The sequence below is a fragment of the Tachysurus fulvidraco genome, chromosome 7 (genome assembly GCF_022655615.1).
Source record: "Tachysurus fulvidraco isolate hzauxx_2018 chromosome 7, HZAU_PFXX_2.0, whole genome shotgun sequence".
Taxonomy (NCBI): Eukaryota; Metazoa; Chordata; class Actinopteri; order Siluriformes; family Bagridae; genus Tachysurus; species Tachysurus fulvidraco.
In genome coordinates this window covers 20,288,062-20,299,814 of record NC_062524.1, presented here as the reverse complement: position 1 = coordinate 20,299,814, position 11,753 = coordinate 20,288,062, and the positions used below count along the sequence as shown (strand labels likewise).

General features: G+C 38.8%; 1 protein-coding gene across 2 annotated transcripts; it reads right to left on the bottom strand.

Moving 5' to 3' along the window:
- Positions 1-3,431: 3,431 nt before the first annotated feature.
- Positions 3,432-11,750, bottom strand: fbxo28 (F-box protein 28). Of its 2 annotated transcripts, none has more exons than XM_027174523.2 (5): positions 11,529-11,750; positions 9,592-9,701; positions 9,180-9,318; positions 6,792-6,987; positions 3,432-6,155 (listed from the first exon to the last, which is right to left on the bottom strand). In XM_027174523.2, exons 1-5 carry the CDS (start codon positions 11,715-11,717, stop codon positions 5,662-5,664), a joined length of 1,128 nt encoding a protein of 375 aa, XP_027030324.1. In that variant the 5' UTR covers positions 11,718-11,750; the 3' UTR covers positions 3,432-5,661. The 2 variants fall into 2 exon arrangements, with proteins under 2 accessions (XP_027030324.1, XP_027030326.1); XM_027174525.2 differs by having other exon boundaries at positions 11,446-11,577.
- Between the last annotated feature and the right edge of the window lie 3 nt (positions 11,751-11,753).

Sequence of the window (11,753 nt, the reverse complement as noted above, 5' to 3'; positions counted from 1 at the left end):
TAGTCTTATAAAAAGTGCGTCTTCAGCTGTCTGCTTTATGTCAATGCTTTATTTCAACAGAGAAGCACAGGTACGCGCAGCATGCACGCGCAGTCAGAGCTGGAGGCGTTTATCTATAACATTAATCGGCGGAAAGACGCAAAGACGGCAACCAAAAGCAGTGAAATGTTACAATTGTTATTACCAGAGTTGTCATATATAATATATAATATAAAACTCTTCTTGTTTTAAATTCTCACTGAGGGCTAAACCTCCCTAAAGATGAAATCCTAGAACCGCCCCTGCTAATATGACTCAAAGCAGCTTTACAGAACATAAACATAAAACAAAAGGTTTATATAATACAAAGATTAATTAAGATTAAGATTAATATTAGATGTGTTTAAATGTGTTTGTATTTATCCACAATGAGCAAGTATGAAGTGACTGAAGTGACTGAGGGGAGGAAAAACTCCCTTGAATGGTAAAGGAAAAACTTTGAGAGGAACCTCATCGTCATATGGGTTGGGGCATGTGGTATCCTAGAGCTTAAGGTGTCTTGCTACCAATCAGAAGGTTGTGAGTTCAATCCCATGTCCACCAAGCTAAGCTGTCACAGCTGGGCCCCTGAGCAATGCCCTTTTCCATCAATTGCTTAGTTGCATAAACACTGGTGCTCTGGTTAAGACAAATACAGTCTGACAAATGTTGTATTGATGAGGAGATTGTTGTCCTCAAAGACCACATGTTATCTCCTTCATCTAATCTTTAGTATAACATATTTTAACTGGAGCTGGTAAATCTCTAGTTGCCTCTAGGTGGTTTCATCTCAGTGGAGGTCCAAAAACTTTATGACACGGAAGACACTCGGAGCTGGTGCAATTTCTGGATGTCTCGGGGTGGGTAGAAAGAGAGAAGCAATGGAGAGGAATTAGTGTAGCTGCTGTTCATAATATTAGCAAGCACTTTGATTCCTGAGCAAGGAAACAAACCAGCCCCTGAGGGGTTAAATCTCAGAGTCGATCCCGAATAAAATATCCAGACATCAGACATCCTGAGCAGACATCAGCCAGACATCCTAAGAACTGCATAGAGGTATCTGTAGGAGGAAAGGTGAGGATAAGTGTTATCAGCAGTGGTATGAATACCCATGTGAAAGTGTTTATTGTATTATTACATTCTTTTATTCGAACAATTTATATCACATCTTTATCACTCTTGAAAGGCACACCTCATATTTATGGTTTACAGATAATATTGAAACTGTGTATGGATTTGTTTATCTATAGGCTTAATTTGTTTATCCTATGTATGATTTCCTTTAAAGCACTATCCGATTAGGACTCAAAGATTAAGGTGTCCTTATTTAATTGCTATTTTGTATCAGCTGTGGCCATAGTGGTAATTAAACTGCAATAAAACATTGGGTGTTTAATCATTTTCAGCTGGCACGATTTGCAAATTTGGGACTATGAACTCTAGGGTTCCTTCTCATTCGGAGGTGGACTTGAAAGAACATTTCCGGGAGATATTGGTGTTATTTTATTGCTTCCTTGTATCGTGCTTCACTGTGTGACTTTATTTGGAAAGTTTGTGTGTGTACATGTGCACAAAGAAGTGTCCAGGTGTTTCCATGCCACACTTAGTAGCAAACTTCACTACAATAAGTGACGTGCTTTCGTGAGGCAAAAGTCCCTTTATGGGGAGTAATGAGTAAAGAAAATGGATCCATACATGTGAATGATATATTGTTATTATACAAGGATTTTTATTTATGTCATAAATTTAAAGATTACATCAGCTTTAAAGGGAAGTATTAGCTTCTAAGTTTGAGTCCCAGAACTAAACCCATTAATCAAGGCCCTTAACACAACTGCTCAGCTTCTGCCATAAACATAAAGGTAAAGATGGGGAGATCCTGCATAAAAGATATTGTATAAAGAAAGTTGTGAGTTGCCCACAATTTACCCCGATAATGACAAACATAATATACATTGTATTCTACAATGGACTAGCATCTCCATCCATAATATTTTCTCACCTTGTGCCAAGTGTTTCTAGCATCCACCGCAGTAATCTGATGCCTCGGGTGCACGACAGATGCACAAAGGTTGGATTCGGATAAACCCTTTGTTCACTTTGTTAACCAGCTTTAAAGGCTTGACGTAAAAGAAGCTCCATTTTACAAAGCAAATATTCCACTCCAGTCCCCGTCTACCTTTCAGTCAAATACTAAGAAGCCCATTTTCCTACATGCATTCAGTAGCAAGTCTGGGAAAAAATCTTTGTGGTAACATCCAAGACATTGTCTATAAATTCCACAGAACCTTGTAGCATTATATTATTTCATATGTAGCACCTCCGAGGTACCAGCTAGTGTGAGGCTAAGTACAGTATTTCTATTATTTTTTTTAACACGACCTTATGTTAAAGTCTAGAGCACTAAAGTGGACCATAATAATGTACAAATTTTTCAGTCAAAAGCTTTTATTTTTTTTTTAGAAGATATAACCCTATCATTTAAACAAGTCCCTAAGCTGTATATATTTTTTTTTGCTTTTTCTCCATCACATTTGATTAAATTTACATTTATGACGTGTGTCAATTTTATGACATGCTAGCATTTGCTACCGGCTGTTGAGTTGAGTTTAGTCCAGCCACAATACCTTGTGTGAGTGAAGCTTTTGTGAGTAAATCTACAAGCCAGTGATATGTTATTCTTTCCCTTCCTTCCTCATTCCTGACCTTAACATTAAGAAGGGAACGATGTTAGCTTTTATAGCAAGATGTGCTAATTTCCAAAGACCCTGCAGAATGAGTGTGTGAAAGCGTTTATGTGGACAGGGTGGTGGAGATTTCAGTCATACTTCAGTGAATCAGTAAAAAATACTTCATTAAAAAATGATAGTAGCTACATCATGACAGGCAGGGATCATGGAGGTGACCGGTCATCTCTTTTGGTGGTAGGGAGCTCTTTTTTGAGTTCAGCTGATCACCCTATTTGGTGGAGGAACACTGGAAAAAATGTTAAATATTTAATAGTTGTTGCCATCTTTCAGCTGCTCCTTGTTCAGGGTTCACCATAAAGGTTCATCTGATCTGCACAATTATGATTTGGCACGTTTTTAAACACAAAATAGCACAACCCTCCCGATTCCCGAAAGTTAAACACTAAGTGGTGTGTTTAGCGGAAATCGAACCTCAGTCCAGACAAGAAGAGCACGGGATCATACCACTGGACCACCTGGGAATACACAATATTGAATGCAGACGTTTTAACCAGCGCTTCCATGATTGTAGAAGGAATAAATTATTCACTGTGCCTATACAAACAGAATTTTTTTTTAATGTAGCACTTTTTTTTACGTCTCTCAAACTATATAGAAATGAACTACATATAAAAATGATTGCTAATATCCAATTCTCAAAGTACGACTCACTCACCAGATGACTCTGCCATAATGTGATTTAATATGATTCATTTGAACTTTTTTTTTAAACAGTAATATGTGCAACAATCTTTTTTTCTCTCATTGCCACAAACAGGCAACGTACATGATTATTCTCCCCTTATTACATACATTACATCATCCAGTCATCTCTCTAGAGTACATGGTTACAGTACAGTACTTTTTCCTTTCTAAAACGAACCAGTCTTGCATTAATCTACAAGCTATAAAGTATTTCAGTGTGTGTCCTGCTTATTTTATTAAAACATACATGCGATTCTAAAGCAAGGGTTCAGAAGGAACTATTAATTGGATCCAATTCTTGGTCAGGGTCTGTCTTGTATACTCTCATCTTTGGAATCCGATTTGTCTGTAGAAATATAGAGATTTTTCCAAATTAAAGTGTTTTTTAACCCAAACAATGCTAATGCTTAAAACTAACAAAGATTTTAAATGTCAGTATAACATCAAAATAACAAGCTCTATTATTCACTAACGGCAATCTTCATTATGGAGTGTTTTCTTTGAGGTTTCGTTCCCTTCCTTCGTCCTTCCTGGCCTTAACATTAAGAAGAAGCGAATAACGTTAGCAAGATGCGCTAATTTCTAAATAACCTGCAGGATCCAATGTGTGAAAGTGTTTATGTGGACAGGATGGTGGAGATTTCAGTCATACTTCAGTAAATCTAATGAAGTTTTATCAGGGCTACCACGATATTTAATTACATGCTATGCACGGCTAACACTATCTCAGTGACCGAGATAAACAAAGAGCTGTTGATGAGGCAGTTGATGACTAAATAGCTTTACAGTTATGCTTTCAGGCTGTAAAATATGACAAAACCTTGGTTTCAGGGCAGCTTCAAACTGCTAAAAAAAATGGGAGAATTTCTATTTTGGGATTCTATGTGGGCTAATTATTTTGCAGCAATGCAACAAATTCTTTCAGGGCTTTAGCATGATATGCCTATGATTAAATCTTTACATTTTACATTTTCATCATTTGGCAGACGCCCTTATCCAGAGCGACTTACATTATCTCTTTTTTTTATATAACTGAGCAATTGAGGGTTAAGGGCCTTGCTCAAGGGCCCAACAGTGGCAGCTTGGTGGACCTGGGATCAAACTCAACCTTCCAATTGGTAGCCTAACACCTTAACCAGTAGGCTACCATATGCCCCCTTATGCAAATCTTGCTTAAATGTCTTGGTGATAAAGTATAAATGCGAGACTTCTGCTTGCATTTAAGGTCTCCTTTATTTTACAAGGACTAAAATAATTTCTACTCAGTAAAGGAGGTTAGCCAAACAGGCAAATGAAAGCTAACGTTGTCAAGTAATACACCATACTAGATGACAAAGTTGGTTTTCATTTTGCTGCTAGCTAGTGTAGGTGTGAATTGTTTGGGTGAATTATTTCCATGACAGAGTGAATACGGCACGTAGGAAAGTGAAAGCCACAAGACGTTCAGAGAATAGACGAAAAAAATGTAGCAAGACTGGAACGGCAGATGTGTACCCCTCAACAATAAAGTGAATGCTAATAACTCAGGACAAAGCTTCTGGACAAGTCTTATTGCACTGACAGCTCTATTTAGTAAGCAACTGTACAACCACAAAAATAATAGTAGCTACATCATGACATTGCAAGGAGGTGTCACTTGCAATAGGCAGGGATCATTTAGGTAAGTTTTCAAATTCTGACATTCTGAATATTAATCATTTCATGAAATATCAAACACATGCTTTAAGTAATTTAGACTTTATCTGGCTAAACTTGGGGCAATAGTTAAAAAAACATTAACTTTGTAGCCAGTGTATGTGTTACATGTATGTGCTCTTTTTCACCTCTTTCTTAAAGTTCACTTATTCTGCAGGGAAAGAACATGCTTTTGCACTTGTCTCAGCAACAGCTTAATTACAGCTTTTCATTCCCCCTTTCATTGTGAATTTTGGGATCGATGCCATACAATGGTAGCAGACACAGAAGGCAAGCGTCACCTAAAGCCATTACACCAAGAGCCTTTAGGCTTATTAGTGTATGATTACAAAGGGGCACAGTAGCATTTGCTTTAAAACACGTAAAAATAAAAGCAGATATCCATCACGCTCTGTCCATGTTTTGCGCCAAATGTGGGCAGGTGCAAAGAACTTTGCAGATTGGATTAAGCAAGAAACGACTCTCCAAAAACAAACAAAAAAAGGAGCAACTCATAAAACTATAATAAATCCCTCTACTTCTTGCTCCGCAGACGCTTGGAGTGGCGCGGTAGGTCTGAATTCTTGCGGCGCCGTTTGAGAGGGATGCTGCCTTCTTCCGCTATGCTCGCTGATGTCGTGCCCAGGCTGACCGAAGAAGTGGACGCTACAGCTACAGCGCCAGCAGATGAGGATGTTGAGGAGGAAGTGGAGGTAGTGGGCATGGCCCGGGTTGCACTGGAATCCACAGCACTCTCCATGAGCTCGCGCAGCTTGTGCTCGAGCTCAGCAAGGCGTGCGTTCTGCTCACCGATCACCTGCGTCTGTTCCAGCAGCTTCTGCTCCTGGTCTTGCAGCTGCTTCTGCTGCTCGAGCTGCTTGATGCGAACCTCCTGCATTTCCCGCCTCAGTGCCGTCATAGACGCGCCGTTCACCTTCACCTGCTGCTGAACCTTTGTCATCTCAGAGCGGGACGGCGCATTTTTGGCCAGCAGCGTCATGGTGCTAAGAGAGTTAGACGGCCCAGCCACTGAAAAAAAGTCATAAATTACAAAACTTCCTTTCACCTGTTAATATTTAACATTAACTTTGTTTAGGAAGGCAACGGGTATCTTTAGGATACTCTGAAAATCTGAGGTGTGCCACTGATCATGTTCAAACATTAGCCATAGACACTGATATCATGCTCAGGCAGGAAGAACTCTTAGCATGTAATCTCTTAAATAATCGTAAATAAGTGGCCCAAAATCTTCATTTGAACATGTTACAAGATGTGCAACACACACTGCACTGCTTCTACATAGGAACGAGCAGAAATCAGTCACACAACGAATTGTTCTTACAGAATATATGTTGATTTTCTATGTTGTTTTTAAATGTTATCTCTTCTAAACACTGTGTCCAAAAATGATCAGACTTATATTTTCAGACAGACGAAGAAAGGCAGAACTGCAATACAAATCCAGTTCTTATCTTTTAGACTGGATTTGTTGTGAGATGTTTCCCAAACCTTTTAGGATGCAATTGCTGCTTGTTGATAATTTTGAAAGTTAGGTGTGAAACAGGTTTTGGGTCATTTTTTTATCCACTGACTGCTTGACGTACCCTTAAGACGGGCTGTAGTGCTATATTTCTGTCGTCTTTAACAATAGTGTACATCTCGTACCTGGTGCGGATCCTATAAGACGGCCAGATAGGTCAGCACCTGGGAGCTTCTTCTTAAGGATGGGGACAATCTTCTCATCAAAGTACTCCATGGCCATAGATGAAATGTCCCGCAGCTCTTGGAGCACCTCGTGCGCCCTCTGTGGTGCGCGGGTAGAGTTTACATAGCGCAGTACTCTGTAAATTTCATCAATCACCTGAGAGAAACACAAAACAATGGGTTAAACTGTTTAGATGTCAGGGTTTATTACAGCCTTGGATCTTAAAGGGGTTCATGTTAATATAATTTTATATAAAATCTTTAATTTTATAACAGGAAATCACTACAGAGTTTAAATCTAACTACAATTTTTATTTTTACACTATGCATGTTATCTTTCTGATTTGTTTGTATTAAACAATGGATATTGTAATCTGTTATATTTGTACTAACTATTTACAAATGATTTATCTAACCAAGTCCAGTCATTAAAAACAAATAAAGCAATTTCTGAAATCTGCATCTAATTAAAAATTCCTCACAATAACTTTGGGAAGTCATTAATAGCAAATCTGCCAAAAACGATACGGAACAATAACTAAAATACTAAGTAGTGTATGCTATAATTTTGAACAAGTCCTCCCTCTGATGGCCAAATAAACGTATTACAGCATGAAGAGCTACAATATTAGAGAATGATTTCTACCAGTCCAGAGGGACAAAAAACACAAACCGGGTTTGTCTGCATATTGCTCACGAGGTACACAACACGTACATGCACACAATATTTGTGGTAAATATATAAAAAAAAAATTAGAGAGTATAAATCAGGAGTTATTAAACAAGCAGTCAGTATGCAGGGGCAAACCTTTTCTCTTAGTTTGGAATAGTTACACGGGCAAAATCTAGGTTTAATTTCCAATCAGCCGGTCATTTGGCAGCAGAACAATCCTTAAAGTCATGCAGATACAGACCAAACGGTTCTGTTTTCGGTTTACGGTTCACATCAAACATCCGAACGAGAAAATACATGATCTCAGTGATGGTTTTTGGTGCCAGACTGAGCATTTCAAAAACTACTGGAATTTTCTGAACATTAACTGTGTCTTATAGACAGCAAATGATCCTAACCTGTGTTTCAATGTCCTGACTGTTTATCCAAGAGAAAAAAATATTATAACTGTTGTTTGTGGGTAGGGTCAAGGCATATGGATTGATGATCATGAAAACTTCGAGGATGCGGTCACACTGAGAGCTGAGGTGCAGCCCAACCAGATGCCCATCCACTCGTTTATTAGCTAGAAAAAAACATGTCCATTATGGGTAAATCCTCAGTAATCACTGGGAAGTCATGGCCTAATGGTTAGAGAGTCTGACTCCTAACCCTAAGGTTGTGGGTTCGAGTCTCGGGCCGGCCACGACTGAGGTGCCCTTGAGCAAGGCACCGAACCCCCCTAACTGCTCCCCGGGCGCCGCAGCATAAATGGCTGCCCACTGCTCCGGGTGTGTGTTCACGGTGTGTGTGTGTGTGTGTTCACTGCTGTGTGTGCGCACTTTGGATGGGTTAAATGCAGAGAACAAATTCTGAGTATGGGTCACCATACTTAGCCGTACGTCACGTCACGTCAGTAATAATGTGACCCAACAAGTAAGCATTAGCTAGCTAGTTTCTTAATGTAGATTTTAGGGACAATATATAGGACTGTTAAAACAATATCTCTTGAGGGCATTCACTAAATTCCAAGTGTTTTGTTACCATGACGTAAAGTGGGCGTGTTTCCAGAGGTCTTGAAAAAAAAAAGAGCATACTATGAAGGACAAAACAGTCATACAGGTAGATTTATTTTAGAAAACAAATAAACAACCAAAAACTATGGTTAGGGTTAGATTATCAAATAGGCCACGCCTACCCGATGATGCAATATCTGTTACGCTGTTCTGAAAAAAGTGCATCTCATCTCTTGAGCATGGTAACTGACTAGCATGCTAAGCTTGTTTAATTCTTATTTTAATTAGCTACTTAGCAAAGATGAAATGGGAACTGCAAAGACAAGAGCTTGTCGGACCAGTGATCAATCCTGTAACCGTCCTTAATCAAATCTATGTGATATAACGGAAAGGTGTCGGATTCATCAGTACGTGATACTGTAAATAAAGATGTGTTTATGGACACTTTCTCAATTTTGACACTCAATAGCATATTTCAGAAAACATATTCTTAATATTCTTATTCTGACTTAAGCCTTATAGAATCACTGTAGATTCTGGGCTTTGTTTTTGTAACTGGGTCTTGTTAATATGTCTGGATTTTTGACAATGGCGTGACAAACAATGGCTTTGCAACCCAACAGATCTGTGCTCAATGAAATTAGGGAGGATTAATGTCATAAATGAAACAACAGCAGGCACCTTGCCAGGTATGAAGCAGCAGAGATTGGAGTCCACATATTTCATGAAGGTCATATTTAGCAGCGATAGGCGTGTTTCCACTGCAGCTAAGATGTCTGCATGCCGAGCCAGAGAGTGGTTCCTCCTCTCAGATTCCCGCCTACGAGGCACAACAGAGCCGATAATTAACGTCATACTGCTTATTGTTTTAAAAGTGTCAGCAAACTGCTACGGACTATATTTCACACACATAAAGCAGATCACTGAAAACTTTCTGACTGTACTGAATAGGAAGCTGACCATCCAATAAACATTAAGAAATCCATTCATTAAGGTGATTCATTTATTTATAATGTCTTTTAAAGACAATGGCTGTTGTCTGCCTGACAAAAACCATGCATAAAACAGACATAATTTTAAGGTTTGTTCCTACCTCGGAAGCTGGGCTTTGACTTGTTTTTGACAGAGGCTGTGATAACGCTCCACTCTGAGGAAACCTTGGTTAAGCATACGCTGACAGATCATGTCCATGCGCTTACATACCTAAAAAGACAACAGCTATTTAGTCACAATATTTTGTTATTGTACACAGAAAGATAATAAAGGTGAGACAATAAAAACGACCCGCTATGAATTATAATCGAGATTCTTATTCAAAAACAAACAGAAAAATCTGACTCTAGACCAGTGATCCTCAAAGAGGCGTCTGTAGTTCAAAAAATGGGGTCAAGATCACACGACTGGTCACAATGAACTTATGGCACTAAAATCTCAATTGAACAACAACAGCAAAAAAACAAAAATAAAACAACTAAATTACTAAAAACATTTAAGACAGTAAAAAAAAAGTAAACCAATTTCAATGTTCTTTGGTAGAAAATTCATCAATAAATAACTCCAACAAATAGAGACAGATACATTTAAGACACAGGCAAGACACAGGTGTCATCAAAAGTTTACAGCAGAAAAAGTGTGTAACGTGATCTGATCCAGTGTTTCACATGACATCTGTAGTCATCCATTGCTGTGATATTCAAGAGGCATGAACAGATTTATTCATTCATCATCAGTAACCGCTTTATCTTGATCAGAGTCTCACTGGATCCGGAGACAATACTGGGAACACTGGCGTGTGAGGTAGGAAAAGATCTGGGATGGGACACCAATCTAACAAAAGGCACCATGCGTGCTTACACACTCTTGCACCAGAATTTTAAAAAATCACCAGTTCATCTACTAGCACATGGAAAAAACATAGTGACACAGGAAACAGTCTGTAAACAGACTCAGTGTAAATACCTTAAGTACTTAAAATCTTAGTTTACTGCTACGATTTTTACATGGTATCTAATTCTAAGAATCAATCCCAGAAAACCAAATATTGCAAATAAGGAAAATATCACATCTTTAACATTAAACAGACTACACACGATAGTGATTAATGACAGCAGTTTTTATCTGTATTTCTTAACAATCATTCAGAACCAGCATCTCTCATTTAAAAAAGAAGAAGCTGGTATCTAATAGCTTAACTATCAAGCCAAAGGGTCTGACTCAAAATATCAGCTCCAGTTAGAATCTGCTATACTAAAGAGGAGACACCAAGTCCACGTAGTCTTTGAGGACAACAATCTCCTCATCAATACAACATTTGTCGTACTGTATATTTATAATCACACCCTCAGTTTGGCAGACGCTCTTAACCAAAGCGACAACGTTTATACAACTGAGCAACCTTGCTCAGGTGCGGCAGCTTGGTGGACGTGGGATCGAACTCACAACCTTCCGATTGGTAACCTTAAGCACTAGGCTACCACATGCCCCAACCCATATGACGATGAGGATCTTCTCAAGGTTCTTCCTTTACCATTCAAGGGAGTTTTTCCTCCCCACAGTCACCTCAGACTTGCTCATTGTGGATAAATACAAACACATCTAATATTAATCTTACATTTTTGTATTACATAAACCTTTTGTTTTATGTTTATGTTCTGTAAAGACAATGTCAGGTGTTAAATACAAATCAATTTGAATTGAATTGAATATCAATCCCTCGCATGTGAAAGCAATAAAGCTCTTTCTGATTCTGATATCAGTGCAAACAGTGAGAGAATCTGAGAGGTTCAGGTTCAGATGATGACACCTAATGTTAGCTAGCTAGCTAACTAATATACTAACTTACTACCTCATGTCCTTTAAGGAAATACAATGCGGATTAAAAAAAGTGGATTTTCCAGGTTTAACGGTATAATATATATTTTTCACACATAATTTCAGGTTAACATACACGCTTGCTAAGTTGCTTAAGCAGTCAGTATTACTGTAGTATGCGCTTCTTCCTAGCCTTTGTTTACGTTGCAGTTAGCTCACCAGGCGCAGCAGACTGATTTCATCATAGGAAAGGAAATTTAAAATGGTCTCGATAGCAACGATGGGAAGTCCGAGAAGAGGATTGTTTTGGTGAGGTTGATCTGGCGGTGGAGAAGGCAATCTAGGCGAAACCGAGTCGGAATCGACAGACCCTGCACCTCCCTCAACTCTCTCTACAATAGCCGCCATCTTCTCTAGCCTAAGACAGGAGGAAGTGACGTCTAA

Excerpts from the sequence above, each read along its gene's own strand:
- fbxo28 (XM_027174523.2), bottom strand. The coding sequence starts at position 11,717 with ATGGCGGCTATTGTAGAGAGAGTTGAGGGAGGTGCAGGGTCTGTCGAT. Across the intron at positions 9,702-11,528 it reads AAATCAGTCTGCTGCGCCTG|GTATGTAAGCGCATGGACAT; the intron begins GTGAGCTAACTG and ends TTGTCTTTTTAG. Across the intron at positions 6,988-9,179 it reads GCTGCTTCATACCTGGCAAG|GTGATTGATGAAATTTACAG; the intron begins GTGCCTGCTGTT and ends TGTTTCTCTCAG.